General features: G+C 43.9%; 1 protein-coding gene across 1 annotated transcript in view; it reads right to left on the bottom strand.

Annotated features, from left to right (window-relative positions):
- The window catches only part of Catspere (catsper channel auxiliary subunit epsilon), a 133,897-nt gene that overhangs the window by 111,143 nt on the left and 2,722 nt on the right, over positions 1-20,032 (bottom strand). Inside the window, exons 5-9 of the mRNA XM_042701289.1 lie at positions 17,088-17,155; positions 15,282-15,306; positions 13,966-14,043; positions 7,834-7,940; positions 3,856-4,348 (exon numbers count right to left, since the gene is read on the bottom strand). Coding sequence (XP_042557223.1) covers positions 3,856-4,348; positions 7,834-7,940; positions 13,966-14,043; positions 15,282-15,306; positions 17,088-17,155 — 771 coding nt within the window. The remainder of the gene's footprint in view (positions 1-3,855; positions 4,349-7,833; positions 7,941-13,965; positions 14,044-15,281; positions 15,307-17,087; positions 17,156-20,032) is intronic.

Raw genomic sequence — 20,032 nt, 5'->3', positions numbered from 1 at the left:
GATGTCTAGCGTACTCCATTTATAAAGAAAAGGCAGGGGCGGGGCTGTGGTTTGGAGTGAGCAGGCGATGAAGCCCCTGGTCCCTCTAGTGCCAAGAAAATACATTATTAAATCAAATTGCACTAGTGGTAGATTCTGTAGTAGTATGTTTGAGAATGGTACTTCAGACTTCTAAGTGTATTAAATAAAAATACATCACATTATAAAGGATGAGTGACTGGCATGCAATGTAAATGTGTGGAGCTGTAACAATGACCTTCCCTCCATAACTGACATAAATGAATCAAAATGGAAAAAAAAAATACCACATCATATAAAAATCATAAAAAATAAACTATTATGCCAACTTTATTCTCACATACTGTTTCTGTTTCCTTTTCTTTTTTGTCAGTCATGGGTCTTGAACTCTGGGCCTGGGCGCTGTCCCTCAGCTCTTCAGCTCAAGGCTATCGCTCTACCACTTGAGCCACAGCACCACTCCCGATTTTCTGGTGGTTCATTGGAGATAAGAGTGTCATGGGCTTTCCTGCCTGGGCTGGCTTTGAACTGTGATCCTTAGATCTCAGCCTCCTGAGTAGCTAGGATTACAGGCGTTAGCCACCAGCGCCTTGCTACATATTATTTCTATTAGCAGAATAACAAATCTGAATTCCCTTTTAAAATCTTGCTGGGTGCCAGTTGCTCATGCCTCTAATCCTAGCTACTCAGGAGGCTGAGATCTGTGGATCAAGGTTTGAAGCCAGTCTGGGCAGAAAAGTCCGTGAGACTCTTATTTCTAATTAACCACCAGAAAACCAGAAGTGGCACTGTGAATTAAAAGTGGTAGTGTGCTAGTCTTCAGCAAAAAAACAGAGACAGAGAACAGTGCCCAGGCTCTGAGTTCAAGCTCTAAGACCAACAACAACAAAAAAGAAGAAGCAATGAACTTTGAGACAAGTTCACAGCACTTATACAAACCAAAATACAAAGAAAGAAAGCCAGAGTGAAAAAATAATGAAGGACCCCTCCGAGAGCTCGAGCTCTGGCTCAGTATCAAGCATCCTGTCCACATGCTTCCAAGATCCTAAAAGAAGAAAGCAGGAAATGGGGGATAAGACAGATTTGAAGATGTTATAGCCAACAACCTTCTGGAATTATTATCAGACAAGACCCAAGAAGCCCCAATGGCCCTCAAGCAGATAATTAGAGATAATCAGAACAAAATAGGTTCAAACTGAAGATAAGAATAAATCTTACAGCAATGGTGGCAACTGTAGAACTGCAGACCAATTATAGAAATGAAGGCCAACTCTTTGCCAAAATGCATTAGACGCCATAAGAGAATGGAATGATATCTTTATAAATTGCTTTTTTTTTCTTTTGGTCCTGGGGCTTGAATTCAGCCTGGGCACTGTCCCTGAGCCTCTTTGTGCCCAAGGCTAGTGCTCTGCCACTTAAGCCACAGTGCCACTTCCAGCTTTTTCTGAGTAGTTTATTAGAGTTAAGTCTCATGAACTTTCTTGCTTTGGCTGGCTTTGAACTGTGATCCTCAGATCTCAGCCTCCTGAGTACCTAGTTCATAGGCATGAGCCACTGGCACCTGGCTTATAAAATGCTTTTGAAACAAAACAATAATAGAATCTACCTGGCTTATAAACTGCTTTTGAAACAAAACAATAATAGAATCCAAAACAATAATAGGACATCCCATAGTTCTTTACTCAGTGAAAACAGCTTTTAAAGTGGAGATGATAAACACTTTTATATAGACAAATGCAAGTCCCACGCAGAAGCACGAGGCTGTGGCCTCCTAGAGCTCAGAAGGCTGAGGCAGAAGGATCTACCGAGCCTAGGACTTCAAGAGCAGACCCTGCCGTAAATAAAAACAACACAAAACCACCTCCACACATCACCAACAAACTTAGGCTGAGCATTTGATATAAGAAAATATGAGAAGTTCTCTAGGTTGAAGAGAAGTGAAAGCATACTCTTTATCAGTAGTAGATCCAACAAAGGCCTAAGATTTAAAATATGCAAATAAGGAACTAAAACAATTACTTATCACAAAAATAATCAATCAATCAACAAGTGGACAAAGGAGCTAGAGACTTCTCAGAGGAAGAAGTAAGAATGGCAAACAGACTCACGCGGAAATGCTTATCACCCCTGCCCAAGCAAATCAAACCCTGCAATTTCATCTCACCCCAGTTAGATTGGTCAACATCAAGAATTCGAACAACAAATGTTAGTGGGTTGATAGGGAAAAAAGAACCCTACTATACTGCTGGTGGGAATATAAACTGATACAACCACTCTGGGCAGCAGTGTGGAGATTCCTCAGAAAACTAAACAGAACTTCCCTATGATCCAGCCATTCCACTCTTGGGCATCTACAGATCATTGCAAGTCAGGATATGGTGAAGACACCTGCCCATCCATGTTCATCACTGCACTCTTCACAATAGTCAAGTTATGGAAACAGTCCAGGTGGCCTACAATATAGATGAGTGGATCCCAAAAAATGTGGTACCCATATACAGTGGAATTCTACTCATCCATTCAAAAGAATAACAAAAGAATACGTCATTTGCAAAGAAATGGACGGACCTACAACAGATCAGGTTAAGTGCGGCAAGCCAAGCTCAGAGAGACAAACAGCGCATGATTTCTCTCACATGTGGAAGCTAGATCTAAAACACAAGCAGACATGGTAAACTACACAGGACTCTAGGCGTTCACACACAGATTAGAGGGGGTACCCTTCAGGCAGGAACCCAAAGCTGTTAACTCCTCTGAAAATGTAAAATATTATTTATTGAAATGAATTTCAGGAAATGGAAACATGGCTTTGTTGTTGTTGCTGTTGTTAGTAATATTTGTTTCTGCTTCTAATTTTTTTTGCCTTTTAGGGGGGGCATAAAGGGGGTCACAGAAAGGGAGGGAGGAAGAGTGAATAAATGCAATAATGCAAATCAATATATACTATGTGGAAATGAACTATGCAACTTGTGGGTAGTAGAGATGGGAGGGAGAAACTGAGGAAAAGAGAAGGAAGGGGAACACTGCTAAAAAAAGAAATGTACTCATGACCTGACGTACGGAATAGCAACCCCTCGTACAACACCTTAATCATATCAATACAATCACAGTGTATAAAAAAAGAAAGCACTGGGGCTGGGAAGGTGGCTCAGTGGAAGAGCGCTTGCCTTGCATGGATGAGGCCCTGGGTTTGATTCCTCAGCACCACATAAGCAAAAGAAAAAAGAAAAAAAAGCCGGAAGTGGCGCTGTGGCTCAAGTGGTAGAGTGCTAGCCTTGAGCTGAAGAGCTGAGGGACAGCGCCCAGGCCCAGAGTTCAGGCCCCATGACTGGACACCCCCCCCCCGCCCAAAAAAAAGTAGATATATCCAGAATGAGGTGAGAAAGGAGAAACAAAGGAACAGAGAATAAATGGGGTTAATAGGAAACAGACACCAGAATAGTAAATGTATGCTCAACCCTAACAATATCCACATGGCTCCAAGCCACCCAGGAGTACTGCCAAGCAGATGCTGTCTCTGGAGCCATGGGTTGAGGGGCAGAGTCTCAGTCTGGAGCGAAAAATCTGAAGGAGAGTGTGGGATCTTCAGTTCAAGCCCCAGTACCCCACCCCCCACCCCCATATATGACTAAGCAGCTGAATAATAACAAACAAAATCAATTTGTTTGTTATTGGGGATGCATCTTTCCTCTGAGAAGTTGAGTTGGGAAAGACAGAGCTTCAGGTTAAATGACAGTGCAGAATGCTGTTCATCTCTGAGGTGACAGTGAGTAGACTATACGGTGAACACCCCTAGAGTTTACAGCGGACATAGACATACGGAAATCTTCCACTAACCTTATACACGTACATGCCCCCACACCATCTTCTGGTTTCGATGCCCCGGATTCCACCCTTAGGAAGGCCATTGTTGCTCTGAAGCCTCTTAAATTCCTGCAAGGTTCTCAGGTAGAGCGAGCCCTTTATTAAAAACACTGTCCCCTGGTCCAGCAGGATGACGTCGGTCACACTGCGCCGTTCCGCATCACTCAGCGCATTGGGAGGCACTCTCACTCTGGTCCAAGTGTGGAAGGAATCATTGGTTTGAAAGGTCTCCATGTTGGTGACCACCACCACAAACGAAGGGACGCACGCGTTCCAGACAGTTATTAGCGGTGTCCCACTAGGTGACATGAGTGGGAGAGAGCCAGGAGCCTCAGGTATGGTGGGCATGGGCACTGTCAGCAGGAAAGGCAGGTGCGCGATAAAGCAATCTTGGAAAGCCACCTGGTTCCCCTTGATCTCCTTCAGCACATCGTCGCTGGCCATGGGTATCTGCACTGTCCAGGTCCTGAGGGACACAGGAGGGAAGTAAAGTAAGAACAAGATGAGTGGCATGTGGCCCTCCAGGGTGGAGGAGAGGTGCTGGGAAAGTCTACAGATTCTAACTGTGGAGAGAGCGTTTTGGGCATGGAGGCCATTCCATACATCAGGAAGGGCACGAACACTTCCCTTTCCATCGTGAAAGGTCCAGTGTTTAATCACCCCCTAGCCACTAGGTCCTGGCTGGTCACCCTATGAACGGAGCTCTGCGTTGGCTCCTGCTGCTGGCAGATGGGGCCCTGGGCAGGGGCCTTGGCCAGCATGCCCTTGGTGAATGCGAGTCCCTGTGGCAGGGCCTGTGCCTGACCTCCACCGCCGCCGCTGCGCCCTCGGCCACTTCATTCAGAAGCCCATCGTGCAACAGCCGCAGTGACTGGCAGCCCCCGAGTGGGTCATCCTTTCCACTGCCCTTGGTGGGCATTCACGGGAGACACGAATGACCCAACGATGTTTTTGTCCATATGGAGTTTGCCCAGATACCTGATCTCCAAATTTGTCACCAGTTTTCTGGTTCCCTCAGAAGTCCTTCACCATCCGTACCTTCAGGCCTGTGCTGTAACTCAGGGCCTGCTGAGGGCTCTAAGCAGCACCCCAGTCCGCCACTGACAGATCTGTGGGGTTGTACGGCGTGTGGAGTAGAGCAGCCAGCACAGGGGCCAGGGATCCCTGCAGAGCCTTTGCTTGTCCTGGGCCCCTTCAAAACTAGCAGTTCTTTGGGGCAATCAGTAAAAGGTCTGGAGTAAGACACCCAAAGGGTGCCTCCAAAATCACAGAGGTTCACTGGGCATCATGCTTCTGGAAGGGGCCAGATGGAACAATCACACCTTTCATTCAGCTCACTCCACAACTGGGCCCCTGGGAATTTCGCTGAGGTTGATGGCCCGAGTTGTCACTCACACTCCAATGCCTTGCCAATAGCAAGAGAGGTGCTACTACTTCTTGCATACTAGATACAGTGAGCAGCAAACCACTGAGAAAATGCGGGTTTATCTGAGTGGTATACTGGAGAAGCACAAGCTGATCAGGATCCCTGAGAAGTGAGCTATGACAGCCAGGAGCTGATCCTCTGCGGCCGGACAGGGAAGGGGCCTTGTGGCAGATGGGCCAATGAGCCCTTCTACGGTACATTATTCTTATTGGGTAATGGACTACAGTTCATTGTCATTTTTAGATAATACGAAAGCATTGTATATTTTCCAATGTTGGTTTTGTATGTGAAACTTTACTGAATTTGTTCATGAGTTCTAGTACTTTTTGGTAGAGCTTAAGGATTTGGTTGGTTGGTTTTGTTTTTCTGAGTGTGAGATCTTGTCATCAGCAAACAGAGACAAGTTCATGTCTTTTCCCTTTGAGGATGCCTGTTATTTCTCTGGCTTGGGTTTCTAGTACTGTTGAGAAGAGGTGTTGAGAGTGGACATCCTTGAAGAAAAACCTTCAATTCCCAGTGAGCATGAGTTGGCTGTAGGTTTGTTACACAGGCTCTTCATTGTGTTGTGGTGAGTTGGCTGTAGGTTTGTTAAACACGCTCTTCATTGTGTTGAGGTGATGTCTCTGTATACCTAATTTTTTATTTATTTTATCATGAAAAGGTACTGAGAAATAAATAACCTCCAGATTGGAAAGGAAGAAGCAAAATTATATTTACAAGTAACATGATCTTGTACATAGAAAATCCTGAAGAGGGGCTGGGAAGGTAGCTCAGTGGTAGAGCGCATGCCTTGCAAGCATGAGGCCTTGGGTTCGATTCCTCAGCACCACATAAACAGAAAAAGCCGGAAGTGGCGCTGTGGCTCCAGTGGTAGAGCGCTAGCCTTGAGCTGAAGAGCTGAGGGACAGCGCCCAGACCCAGAGTTCAGGCCCCATGACCGGCAAAAAAAAAAAAAAAAAAAAAATCCTAAAGAATCTACCAAAGTGATTAGGATTAATAAATAAAAGAAATTATACTAGGCACCAGTGGCTCATGTCTGTCATCCTAGCTACTCAGGAAGCTGAGATCTGAGGATTGTGGTTCAAAGCCAGTCCAGGCAGGACAACCCATGAGACTTTTATTTCCTATTAAACACCAAAAAGTGGAGCTGTGGCTCAAGTGTAGAGTTCCAGCCTTGAGTGAAAAAAGCTCAGGGACAGTGCCCAAGCCCTAAGGCCCAGGACTGGTGTCCTGAAATGAAATGCACGCATGTGTGTGCATGCACACACACACACACTCAAAAATAAAGACAAAATGGGGGCTGAGAAGGTGGCTCAGTGGTAGAGCGCATGCATGAGGCCCTGGGTTAGATTCCTCAGCATCACATAAGCAAAAAAAAAAAAAAAAAAAGCAGAAGTGGCACTGTGGCTCAAGTGGTAGAGCACTCGCCTTGAGCTGAAGAGCTGAGGGACGTGCCCAGGCCCAGAGTTCAGGCCCCACAACCAGAGCCCCCCCTCCCAAAAAAAAAAGACAAAATGCGAAAATATCTGAAAAGAAGATATTTAAGTAGAAAATAAACATATGAAAATATGCTGAGCGTCATTAGTGATGAGAAAAATACAGAAGAACCTGGAATAGAGTGCTTCACACCCTCTCTGGTAGTTAGATCATTTAAAAATGAAATTATAACAAGTGTTGGAGAGAGTGTGGAGGAGACATGGGACCCCTGGCATACTACCCATAGGAATGTAACATGGTGTGTGGCGGTGCGGAACAGCATGGCAGCTCAAGGCATTAACACATGAGGATAGCTGGCAAGCTCAGTCCTGGGCACATCCCCAAGAGGAAGGAACACACAGCGGCTGGAGACCCAGAGCCAGAGCTTTACACAGTGCTGTTCACCATAGCCCCAGAGGGGTTGTGACTGATGGCAGCATGGCTATGCCAAATGCGATACAGCCACACCCCAGACAGAACAAGAGTGAGGCACCCATGTGGCAACTCTAACGCGATGCGCACAGGACCAGAAGACGCGATGCTAGCTGAAATCTCCAAAAAGGGCAGAGCCACGGACAGGAGATTAGAAGTGCCATGGGCTGGAGAAACAGGGAGTCATTCTCATAATTGTTTTAAGAAAACAAATCTCTTGGAAATGACATGTAAGTGATATTCCATAAAATCCTAGTAGGGTTTGAAAAAAATTCTTAAGGTCCTTGATTTCTAAAAATATTTGAAATAAGAAGAAGAAAAAAAGGACCTGTGGCTCATGCCTCTAATCTTAGCTACTCAGGTTGGATTTGGGGACCGTGGTTCAAAACCAGCCTGGAGTAGAAAAGTCCATGAATCTCTTATCCCAAAGTAACTACCAAAAAAAAGCTGGAAGTGGAGCTGTGGCTCAAATGGTAGACTGCTAGCTTTAAGCACAAAAGCTCAGGGACAACAACCAGGCTCTGAGTTCAAGCCCTAGGACTGGCATGTGCACATGGGTGTGCATACATGTGCACCCCCCACTCTCCCCCTCCCTCCCCAACACACAGAATACATACCCCTCATTCATGCTGTCATCAGGGGAGTATGTTCTTCTCTTCAAAAGTGTATGTATTATAGGCTTCTGTCCCAAGGTAGACAGCACCTTGGTTAATACCAGGGAATTCTGTTAAAAAACACAAAATTGGCTTTTATTTTCTGAAAAAATACCACAATGTATTGGATTTGTTTTAGCTAACACACCGTTTGTGTTTGGGAGTGCGCTACACTGTCAGGAGGCAGCTCCAGTTCTTTGAGCCATCTGGCTTCCTCCGCGGGAGAACAGCAGGAATTGCCGGAGATGCAGCCCGGAGCTGCCCTTGTCCCATGTGAGCAGAGCCCTGGCTTCTATCCCAAGCCTGCAAAGTGGCCATCAAAGCATAGCTCAGCACCCACCCTGCTGCAAACACCGTGAATGATCAGGGTCTCATTGAGGACCTATAACCCTCAATTCTTGGTTTTTTTCTTTGTGCCAGTCCTGGTACACGAACTCAGGGCCTGGGCCCTGTCCCTGAGCTTCTTTTGCACAAGGCTACACTCTACCTCTTGAACCACAGTGCCACTTCTGTTTTTATTTTTTTTTTATTTTTTGTAGTTTATTGGCGATAAGAGTCTTACAGACTTTCCTGCTAGGGTTGGCTTTGAAGCATACCCTCTAATCTTAGCTTCCTGAGTAGTTAGGATTTTAGGTGTGAGCCATTGGTACTTGGCTATAACTCTTTTAATCTGAGTTAATGCCATGAATTTCTAAAATCAGCCATAAGTGTGTGACTTTAACTAAGTATCACTATCCTCCAATCCTATGAAGTTTATGTAATTAATCTCAATTAAAATTATTTAGAAAAGATAAACTCATGGAAAATGACTTAAACTGAAAGCACTCACCTTCCCCTGCCAGCCATAGCTTAGAAGTGTCCTTGCTGTGACCCTGCTCAGTCACCTCTCCTCCCCTGGCCCTAAACAGACAGACCCTGCATTCTTTTTATTTATTTTTATTGTGAAAATGCTGTACAGAGGGGTTCCAATTACATGGGTAGGATAATGAGCACATTTCTTATCAAGCATTGTAGCCTCCTGCTTTGTTTCCCCTTCCCATCCCTTCATATCCTCCCCCTCACCCCCACCAAAGTTGTAAAGTTCGTTTTTCGACATAACGACTTGTACATCTCATTGTTGCAATAGGTCCTCCTGCATCCCTGTTTTAACGATTTGTTTTTTCCCTTCCCCTCCACATATACCAACATCATATATAGTGAAAGCAGGGGTTGTACCTTGGGGGAGGGACATACAAAGCAACAAAGACATAATCTTATAAATATGTTAGAAACAATCGCATGAAAGATCTCTTTTTTTTTTTTTTGTCAGTCGTGGGGCTCTAGGCCCAGGAGCTGTCCCTGAACAATTCAGCTCAAGGTTCATGCTCTCCCGCTTGAACCATAATGCCACTTCTAGTTTTCTGGTGTTTTTTTTGTTTTTTTTTTATTGTGATTAAGTGATTACATAATTTCCCAAATTTCACAGTATTGTGGAATAATGATGCTCATTTAAAGTCACAAGCTCATTCTAACTTTCCTGGAGCAAAATCTATCACGGTCTATAACATATAACGGTGTACACAATACACCATACATGTGATCAGCAGCATGGTTATTTAGTAGTGGTTCGACCAGATGAGTGGAAGTTCTTTGTTTCTTAAGTCCTGTTAATTTTGTTGTATCACCTAACATTTTGAATTTAACATCCACTTATCAGGGAGACCATGTACCGTTTGTCTCTTTGCTCTTGGCTTACCTCGCTCAACATGGTTTCTTCTAGCTCCATCCATTTCCCTGCAAATGCCATTATTTTGTCATTTCTTTTTTTTTGTTTGTTTTTGTTTTTGGTCCAGTCGTGAGGCCTGAACTCTGGGCCTGGCCACTGTCCCTCAGCTCTTTAGCTCAAGGCTAGCGCTCTACCACTTGAGCCACAGCGCCACTTCCGGCTTTTTTCTTTTTGCTTATGTGGTGCTGAGGAATCGAACCCAGGGCCTCATGCATGCAAGGCAAGCGCTCTACCACTGAGCCACCTTCCCAGTCCCTATTTTGTCATTTCTAATGGCTGTATAATATTCCATTGTGTATAGATACCACAATTTTTGGATCCATTCATCTGTGGTGGGGCATCTGGGTTGTTTCCATATCCTAGCTATTGTGAACAGTGCTGCAATAAACATGGAGGTGCATGTGTCCTTGTATATTGGTTCCTGTTGTTCAGGGTAGATGCCTAGAAGTGGTATGACTGGGTCGTAAGGGAGGTCAATCTTTAACTTTCTGAGGACCCTCCAGACTGCTTTCCAAAGTGGTTGTATAAGTGGACATTCCCACCAGCAGTGTAATAGGGTTCCTCTTTCTCCACATCCCCTCCAGCATTTGTCGTTGGCTGACTTGTGGATGTGGGACATTCTGACTGGGGTAAGGTGGTATCTCAGGGTTGTCTTAATTTGCATTTCCTTCACCACCAGGGATAGTAAACATTTCCTCATGTGTTTCTTTGCCATTTTTATTTCTTCATCTGAGAAGTCCCTCTTTAGTTCCCTTGCCCATTTAGTAATTGGTTTGTTAGGTTTGGGAGGGATTAGTTGCTTGAGTTCCCTGAATATACTGGAAGTTAACCCCTTGTCTGATATATTGCTGGTAAATATTTTTTCCCAATTAGTTGGTTGTCTTTCTAGCTTGGTTGAGATAGATTTAGCTGTGCAGAAGCTTTTTATTTTAAGGTAGTCCCATTTGTCGAGTCTCTCTCCAATTTGTTGTGACCCTGGGACTCTGTTCAGGAAGTTCCTTCCTGTGCCCATTAGTTCAAGTGTCTCTCCCTCTGTCCTGCAGTAGTTTCAGAGATTCAGGTTTAATGTTAAGGTCTTTAATCCATTTTGAGATGATGTTGGTGCATGGTGATAGGCTGGGGTCCACTTTTAGTTTCTGCATGTGGCCGCCCAGTGGTTGAAGAGGCTGTGTTTCTTCCATTGTATGTCTTTGGCTCCTTTGTCAAATATCAGCTGACTGTAGGCCTGTGGATTTATTTCTGGATCTTCTATTCTGTTCCATTGGTCTTTGGGTCTGTTTTTGTGCCAGTACCATGCTGTCTTTGTTATTATGGCTCTATAGTAGAGTTTGAAGTTCGGCATGGATATCCTTCCCATGTTGTCTTTATTCCCTAGAATTGTTTTGGCTATTCTAGGTCTTTTGTTGTTTCATATGAATTTTTAGACTGTTTTCTGTATTTCAGTGATGTGTGTCATTGGGATTTTAATAGGAATTGCATTGAATTTGTATATTAATTTTGGCAGTATTAACATTTCCATTATATTAAGTCTGCCTATCCAAGAGCATGGGAGGTCTTTCCATTTCCTAGTGTCTTCTACAATTTCTTTAACTTTTTATAGTTTTCATTAAATAGTTCTTTTACATCTTTGGTTAGGTTAATTCCTATTTTATTTTTTGGGAGGTTATTGTGAATGGGGTTGCTCACTTTATTTCCCTCTCTTCTTGTACATTGTCAGTGTACAGGAAGGCAACTGATTTTTGTGGGTTGATTTTTCATCCTGCTACTTTGCCGAAGTGATTTATGATTTCTAAGAGTTTGGGGATGGAATTTTTGGGATCGTGAAGGTATAGTATCATGTCATCTGCAAAAAGGGATGGTTTAACTTCTTCTTTGCCTATGTGGATCCCTTTAATGTCTTTTTCTTGCCTTATTGCCCTGGATAAGGGTTCCAGGACTATATTGAAGAGGAGTGGAGACAGTGGGCATCCTTGCCTTGTTCCTGATTTTAGGAGAACTGGTTGTAGCTTTTCCTCATTAAGTATAATATTGGCTATTGGTCTGTCATAAATGGCTTTTATTGTTTTAAGAAATGTTCCTTCTATTCCTATTTTCTCCAGAGCTTTCAGCATGAATGAATGTTGAATTTTATCAAAGGCCTTTTCTGCATCTGTGGTGATAATCATGTGATTCTTGACCTTGGCTCTGTTGATGTGTTGGATTACATTTATTGACTTACATATGTTAAACCATCCCTGCATCTCTGGGATGAAGCCTACCTGGTCATAGTGTATGATTTTTTTTTTATGTATTTCAGGATTCTGTTAGCTAGAATCTTGTTAAGGATCTTTGCATCTGTGTTCATCAAGGAAATTGGCCTGTAATTCTTCATTTTGGTTGGGTCTTTGCCTAGTTTGGGGATGAGTGTGATATTGGCTTCGTAGAATGAATTTGGGATAGCTCCCTCCTTCTCTGTTTCTCTGAAGAGCTTGAGGAGTATTAGTTCTTCTTTAAAGGTCTTATAGAATTCTCCTGTGAATCCATCTAGACCCTGCATTCTTGAAGAGAGCCTGAGACCAAGGCCACATCTGGTGCTAATGCTTCTGAATGTCACGGATGCTGTTGAACCCTTGGAACGCCTCAGTCATAACCACCTTGCCTCCAGCTCATCCTGCTCCCCGCCGCCTGCCTGACTTCACCTTTTTCACGTAATGTTTAGGAGGGAGGGACCCTTTCCTGTTCAGCCCGGCTGAGGCCAACTAGCCCTTCCCAGACTTTCCTTCTGAATAAAACCTGTTGGACTGCTGAGTTCACCACTCTGCTCTTTTTCTTTTCTTACACAAACAGTTCCGACAGGAATGGTTGGCTTGCTTACTTATCCTACTTTCTCTTTTCTTTTTTTCTCAGGGTCCTGTTCTTATGTGGCAGGCACTCTGTCACTTGAACCACTCTGTCCATCATCCTGTTTTTTGTGCTGGTCCTTGGGCTTGAACTCAGGGCCTGGGCACTCTCCCTGAGCATTTTTGTGCAAGGCTAATGTCCTACCAGTTGAGTCACAGCTCTATTTCTGTCTTTTTTTTGGGGGGGGGAGGAGCTTAATTGGAGATAAGAGTCTTACAAGCTTTCCTGCCAGGGCTGGCTTTGGACCTTGATCCTTAGATCTCAGCCTCCTGAGTAGCTAAGATTACCGGTGGCATGAGCCACCATGCCTGGCTGTTAGTTGTTTTTGAGGCCAGGGCTGGCCTGGACTGCAGCTTCCAGTTTTGTGCCTCCTCGTGCTGCGATGGGATGGGAGTATACCACTGTCTCCAGCCATTTGTTGAAATGGAGTCTCATGAACTCTTATGCCAGGGCTAGCCTCAGACTTTAGTCCCATGCTATCCATTTCCCAGCAGCTAGTAGTAAGCCACCATGCCTGGCTTTAGTACATTTCATTTGTAACAGGAGACAGAACTTAAAGCTTGAAGAGGTAAATTTATAACAAATTAAAGAAAGGACTTCGGGGCTGGGAAGGTGGCTCAGTGGTAGAGTGCTTGCCTTGCATGCATGAGGCCCTTGGTTCGATTCCTCAGCATCACATAAGCTAAAAGAAAAAAGCCGGAAGTGGCGCTGTGGCTCAAGTGGTAGAGCGCTAGCCTTGAGCTGAAGAGCTGACGGACAGCGCCCAGGCCCAGAGTTCAGGCCCATGACCGGACCCAAAAACAAAAAAAAAAAAGAAAGGACTTCTATTTTCATTGTGTTGACAATTCAGGAAATCCTAAAGATTTTTGAGGGAGGGTTTCAATGTAAGCATGTTCATGGCTAGTTTCTTCACCTATTATGAAGCTCACAGAAAATGGTTAGTTTCTTTACCTATCATGAAGCTTATAGAAAATAAGAAAAATGCTCAGTAAGAATACTCCAAAAGCTGGGTGCCAGTGGTTCATGCCTGTAATCCTAAGTACTCAGGAGGCTGAGATCTGAGGATTGTGGTTCAAAGCCAGCCTGGGCTGGAAAGTCCATTAAACTCTTATCTCCAATAAACCACTCAGAAAACTGGAAGTAGCGCTGTGGCTCAAGTGGTAGAGCGCTTGCCTTGAGCTGAAGAGCTGAGGAACAGCGCCTAGGCCCAGAGTTCAAGTCCCACGACCAAAAAAAAAAAAAAAAAAAAAAAAAGAGTACACCAGAAAAGTTTCTAATTTTAGTAAAGAAGCACAAATTCAAATTTTCTGTAATGGCTAAAGAGCTGGGTAACAACAATGTTTTAAGGTAGCTCTGGACACTTAAATCCTATCATATGCTTATAAATTACTCACAGCCCTTCTAGAAGAAAGCAAGTATCTTATCTGACCAGCAAAGCTGCTTCCACTTACTGATGATGGGATGGTTGTTTTCCACATTATCTCTTCCTCGTTTGCGTTTTCAGGATCATACACCCAGATTCTAACAATCTGCAAGAAAATACATGTGTGCATCTTCACATTCGACATATCACACTTTTCCTTTATGGCCATATAACCACAGAATGGTTTCATTTTTTTATGATTTTGCTCCATTTGTTCCATTTAAAAACATCACAAATAATCAGATGTTTTTTTTTTGGTTTTTCTCTTTTTTTTTGGTCAGTCGTGGGGCTTGAACTCTGGGCCTGGGCACTGTTCCTGAGCTCTTCAGCTCAAGGCAAGAGCTGTACCACTTGATTTACAGTGCCACTTCTGGTTTCCTGCGGACTTTTCTGCCTGGGCTGGTTTTGAACCCCATGCTCAGATCTCAGCCTCCTGAGTAGCTAGGATTTCAGACGTGAATCATCAGCGCCTGGCCTTCATATGTTTTTTTTTAAGACTGAAACAATCTAAAGACCTAGTGAGGTAAGAAAAGTGGCTGTTAATATATATAAATATATATTTCTTAAATTTCCTTCATATCTGTAGCAAAGGAAGACAGCCAGATCACCATCTCTGCTCTGTTGTTTGTGTGCTTTGTTTTCATGGGAAAAAACCCACAACTCATCCTCAGGTATGCTTGCGGTAGAACGCATGGGTTCCCTGAAAAGGTCTGTGGAGACCTACAGTTCTAAGAAGATTTTATGAAGCTGAGGTGGCTCATGCCTGTAATCCTAGCTACTCAGGAGACAGAGATCTGAGGATCATGGTTTGAAGCCAGCCTTGGCAGGAAAGTCCAAGAGACTCTCATCTCCAATTAAACAAAAAAGATCCAAGTGGAATTGTGGCTCAAAGTGGTATAGTGCTAGCCTTGAGCAAAAAAGCTCAGGGCCAGCACCTGGGCCCTGAGTTCAAGTCCCAGGATCACCACCACACACACATACATACACACAAATAGGTTTTATGGCAAAATTTACTTTGGGAAAATATTCATCTAGAAAACGTGAAAAACACAAGAGAAAAATACAGTAGTGATTTTTTTTTGTTTTTTGTTTTTGAGTCCCGTCGTGGGGCCTGAACTCTGGGCCTGGGCGCTGTCCCTCAGCTCTAGAGCTCAAGGCTAGTACTCTACCACTTGAGCCACAGCACCACTTCAGCTTTTTTCTTGTTGCTTATGTGGTGCTGAGGAATCGAACCCAGGGCCTCAGGCATGCAAGGCAAGTGCTCTACCACTGAGCTACCTTCCCAGCCCCAATAGTGATTTTTTTTAAAAATAAAGGATATACAAAACTGAAAACGCAATTTACCTGGGTTAAATTCTCCATAACATTTCTGTTAAGAAAAAAATGAGGAAAGATACTTTTTAGCTAACAGCTTGAGGCCTGTAACTCTAACTATTCTCTTCATATTCCATTACTTTTACATAATTAGAGGCTAAGTGTAAGAGACAAGAACAAAGGCAGACATCGGGGAATTACTATTTGTTTTTTACCAGTGCACTGACCGCTCTCCTCGGCAGCCACAGCAGCGGGAACAAGTGCGTGCTAGCAGGCTTCCCTACCAGGCTGCAAGCACGTACCACCAAGGCCCAGAGCCTCCCCTTCAAACTGATGTCTTCATTTCACATCCCAAGAGCCCAGTGTCTACAGGTGTGATTTACATCCATTCACCAGCCCTGAAAGGAACGATTCTAATTGTAAGTCCAGTTGTATGCCTTTTAGAAAGTGAGGTTTTTTCCCCCTCACTTCCTGGCTATCTGTATATGCTTTTGTCATATCACCTCAGGATTATATCTTCCACTTGTAGGTTACTAAACAGTGCTTAGACATTATTCTGCTTAAAACAAAATGCTGGTATGTAGATAATCAGCAAACAAGATGCAGTGAGTTTCTGAGGCTCTACCATGAACACAGCATTTCTTGTGTGCTCAGTCGATGACAAAGGAAGGAGCTAAAGATTTTGATAGCTAAGTGGGTGACATCTGAGGGTGAGCAAAGCAACCTCGCTGGCGGCTCACACCTGTAATCCTGGCTACTCAGGAGGCTGAGATCTGATGATTATGGTTCAAAGCCAGCGTAGGTAGAAAAGTCTATGAGACCCTAAGCTCCAATTAACCAGCACAAACTAGAAGTGGATCTGTGGCTCAAGTGATAAGAGCTCCAGTCTTGAGCAGAAAAAGCTAAAGGACAGCACTGACTCTGAGTTCAAGCTCTAGTACTGGCACACATGCACACGTGTGCACACACACATAAACACAAACGTCCCTGACTCCAGGGCTAATAAGATCTGCTTTTTTCTATATCACATATCAGATATACAAAAAAGAAGAAAAGAGGTGTACCAGTGAGTTCCCAGTCATCAGGGAAGGCAAATCTGAAAGCAGAAGACATGTGCAGATGGTAAAAGAAGCCGTGGCATTGATACTGTCACCTTGTAGAGCAGGAGTTAGTCTCTGCTGAGATTAAAATGATGATATTGAAAAAAAAAAAAAGCTAATTTAGCAGCTCTGATGAATGTTCCTCAGTGTCCTTGGTGTTCTTGAGTTAAAGTGGATTGAAAAGCAGAGCAAGAAGAGGGCAGAGGAGAGAGCCTATATTATAATGATATTTAAAGCTGGGTGCTGGTGCTCACGCTTTTATGCTCAAGGTTAGCACTCTGCCACCTGAACCACAGCTCTGCTTTTGGATGTTTGATGGTTAATTGGTAATAAAAGTTTCACAGACTTTCCTGCTTAGGCTGGCTTTGAACCTTGATCCTCAGATCTCACCTTCCTGAGTAGCTAGGATGACAGGTGTGAGCCTCTGGCACCTAGCTAAACATTGAATTTTTGTGCTAATTGTTTAACTCACCCAAACTTATACTTCTACTATCTATTAAATAAATAATTTGCACTCATGTAGTTATTCCAAGAATTGAGGACATTTATGTAAAGTATGAACAGGTCGTATAAATTTGTATAATGTTTGAATTATTTGTTGATCAATATTACTTTGAGAATATCTTGGCTGGTGAATGAAAATTTGTGTGAAAACCATAATACAGAGGGTGCATTTGAGAGTAATTAAAAGCTAAGTACCGTCCCATCACACTGTACTCCATGGCGCATGACTTACATAGCTGTGTAATACCACATGAAGCAGACATGAGAGTGTTCAACAACCAAGTGTCGTGCTTCTTCTTCCTAAACGCAAAAGCAAAAACAGACTGCGCTGTACCGACTGACTTCCACATGGACACACATGTGAACGTGGCAAAAAAGTCACAGAACACCCAAGTCACTCGTCTAAGATCAAAGGAAGAGGCACCAGTAGATTTCAGAGTGGAAGACTCTAGCTCCATTCTATAGCTACTCTCTGTAACTGATAATGCATTGTCAAGAGGACAAATGTAGAAGGTGTTTCAAGGGCTTCCTGTCTTTATTGTTTCTTTCTATTATATTTTTCTTCCTCACTGAGTTGCAGTTTTCTGGTTCCCTGGTTCTCACTGGGATGATTCTTCCCCTCAGGGAGCATCTGGTGACGCATGGGAACCCTTTTGGTTGCTACAACTGTTTTTGAATATATGCCAAAAGTTTGGTATGTTTCCTCAGCTGTTTGTAGGATCTGATGACACTCAGATTCATACGTGACAAAGGTATTCATTCACATGCATGTATGTGTGCATTATTTTTACACATTATACATTGATAGGGGCTTCGGGTAAAAACAAGGGAAGAGATTCTTGTATGTCTCATGACTTTGCACCTAAAACTTGTAAATGCTCATAGGCTCAAAAAGAGCATCAAATTGTCCCAACCTGTGGAGGCTGACAAATGAGTTGCTGACAAATGAGTCCTCTCCCAGAGCACTCTGTCCATGGTGTCCTGAAAATCAGGTTCGTTGTTTAAGAGGAGGCGGGGGGGTGGGGGGGGTAGAGTAGGATGGGGGGGGTGTTGCGTGGGGAGGGAGGGGAGGAGGCGTGTGTTGCGTGGGGAGGGAGTGTCGGCAGCTTCTCAAGGAATCTGTCAGATACACCATGGGACAGCAGCTGTCAGCCACATGCCAACCTGGCTGGTATCTCCTTGTGAATACTTAAAGTGAGGGCCTCAAATGCTTTATATTGTCTTTGCTTTTGTTTGGCACACTGAAGAGGATTCAACATCACTCTCATGTGCATTCACACACGTTTTCTTTTCTTCCTTGTATGTATGTGTGTTATCCTTCATCTTTTTTGCTGAAGGCTAGCGCTCTACCAACACTTGAATCACACCTCTGCTTTTAGCTTTTTGGTGGTTAGGTGGGGATTAAAGTCTCATGAACTCTCCTGCCCAGGCTGGCTTTGAACAGTGATCCTCAAATCTCAGCCTCCCAAGTAGCGAGGATTACAGGTGTGAGTTACAGGTCATAGCTTTATTACGTTTTTATTAGCAATAACGAGTTGTCCCTGGTAAGTGCAACCTGCTAAGCAGCCTGACTGATCAGTCATCCCCTCCCTCACCCTCCGCTGTGTCCCTCCCCAACGCCTTTCACGTTCCATTTTCACACCTGTTCATGCAGTGTTGTGACCATACTCACTCTCCCTGTCCACCCTCCCTCTTCCCACCATGGGACCGTTTTCCATTCCTGTCACTCACATGTTTTGCTCAAAGGGTTTTCCCCACGCCCACTCCTGTGCGCGTTCCCACACTCAAGACCTATCATTCAACAGCGTTCGGTGCGTTTCAGTTCCCTGTCTTCACTCACAGATGCAATGCACCACATATGTGTTCTTGAATGGAAGAAAATCAAGTAGAGGAAGAAACAAAAAATTGCTTTTAACCCTAGGTATTGCCATCAAGTATAGACATCGACCTGAAAGTATGAATAAATGAGGCACTGGCTGTGGGCGCTCCTATTGATACCACCTGGGGATTGTGGATCCTTTTCTCTATTAAATAAAGAATTACGACAATGCAGGAAAAGTGGGAGCATCTATATAATCCCAACAATTTAGGAGGTGGAGATAGGGGGATCATGGCTTGAGGCCAGTCTATGCAAAACCTAGCAAGACCTATCCCCACAGCAAGCTGGAGGCAGTAGTATACACTTGTGGTCCCAGCTACACAGGGGCAGAGGCAGGAGGATTCTTATTCCAAGATTGGTCTGGGCAAAACCACGATACTGTTTTGAAAAATAAAAGCAATGGGGGTCTAGCTCGAGTGGTAGAATGCTTGTCAGCACCAGGCTTTGAATTCAATCTGTAATACTGCAAACAACAACAACAACAACAAAGCAAAACCAGATCAGGCATGGTGACTCATGCCCGTAACCCTAAAATTCAGGAGGTGAAGATCAGGAAGACTGTGGTTCAAGGCCAGCCCAGGGAAGAAATTTACAAGATTCCCATCTCAACCAATACAAAGCTGGGCAGGGTAGTGGACGCCTGTCATTCCCAGCTCCGTGGGAAGCCTTAGTAGAAGTATCATGGTCCAGGTCAACAAAAAATGAGACCCTATTCAAAAATAACAAAGCATTGGGCACTGGTGTACGCCTGTAATCCTATCTCTAATCCTATCTCTAACTGACCACAAAAGGCTGGAAGTAGAGGAATGGCCCCAATCATGGAGCACAAGCAACAAGTGAAAAACCCAAGAGTGGTGAGGCCCACAGTTCAAACCTCAGAACTGGCAAAAATACAATTATTAATAGTAGTAATAGTGGAAGTAATAATAATAAGTTAGTGTCATGGCTGAAGTGGTAGAGTACCTGCTTAGCAAGAACAAACCCCTAGACAACCAAAAAGCAAATTACAAAAAAACCCAAACCACAGAACAGCACACTGACAACTTTCAAATAATTATTATTACTGTTATTATTATTTTTGGTGCTAGTCCTGGAGCTTGGGCTCAGGACCTGGGTGCTGTCGCTGAGCTTTTGTGCTCAAGGCTAGTGCTGCCACTTGAGTCACAGGACACTTCCAGCTTTTTCTATGATTAATTGGAGATAATTGGCTTTCCTGCCTGGTCTGGCTTTGAATAGCGATCCTCAGAGCTCAGCCTCCTATGTAGCTAGGATTACAAGCCTGAACTACCAGCAGCCAG

This window comes from Dipodomys spectabilis, unplaced genomic scaffold, assembly GCF_019054845.1.
Source record: "Dipodomys spectabilis isolate Male_0828 unplaced genomic scaffold, ASM1905484v1 ptg000288l, whole genome shotgun sequence".
In the NCBI taxonomy this organism is placed as follows: Eukaryota; Metazoa; Chordata; class Mammalia; order Rodentia; family Heteromyidae; genus Dipodomys; species Dipodomys spectabilis.
The sequence above is the reverse complement of the archived record's forward strand: the minus strand, read 5'-3'. Positions and strand labels throughout refer to the sequence as shown.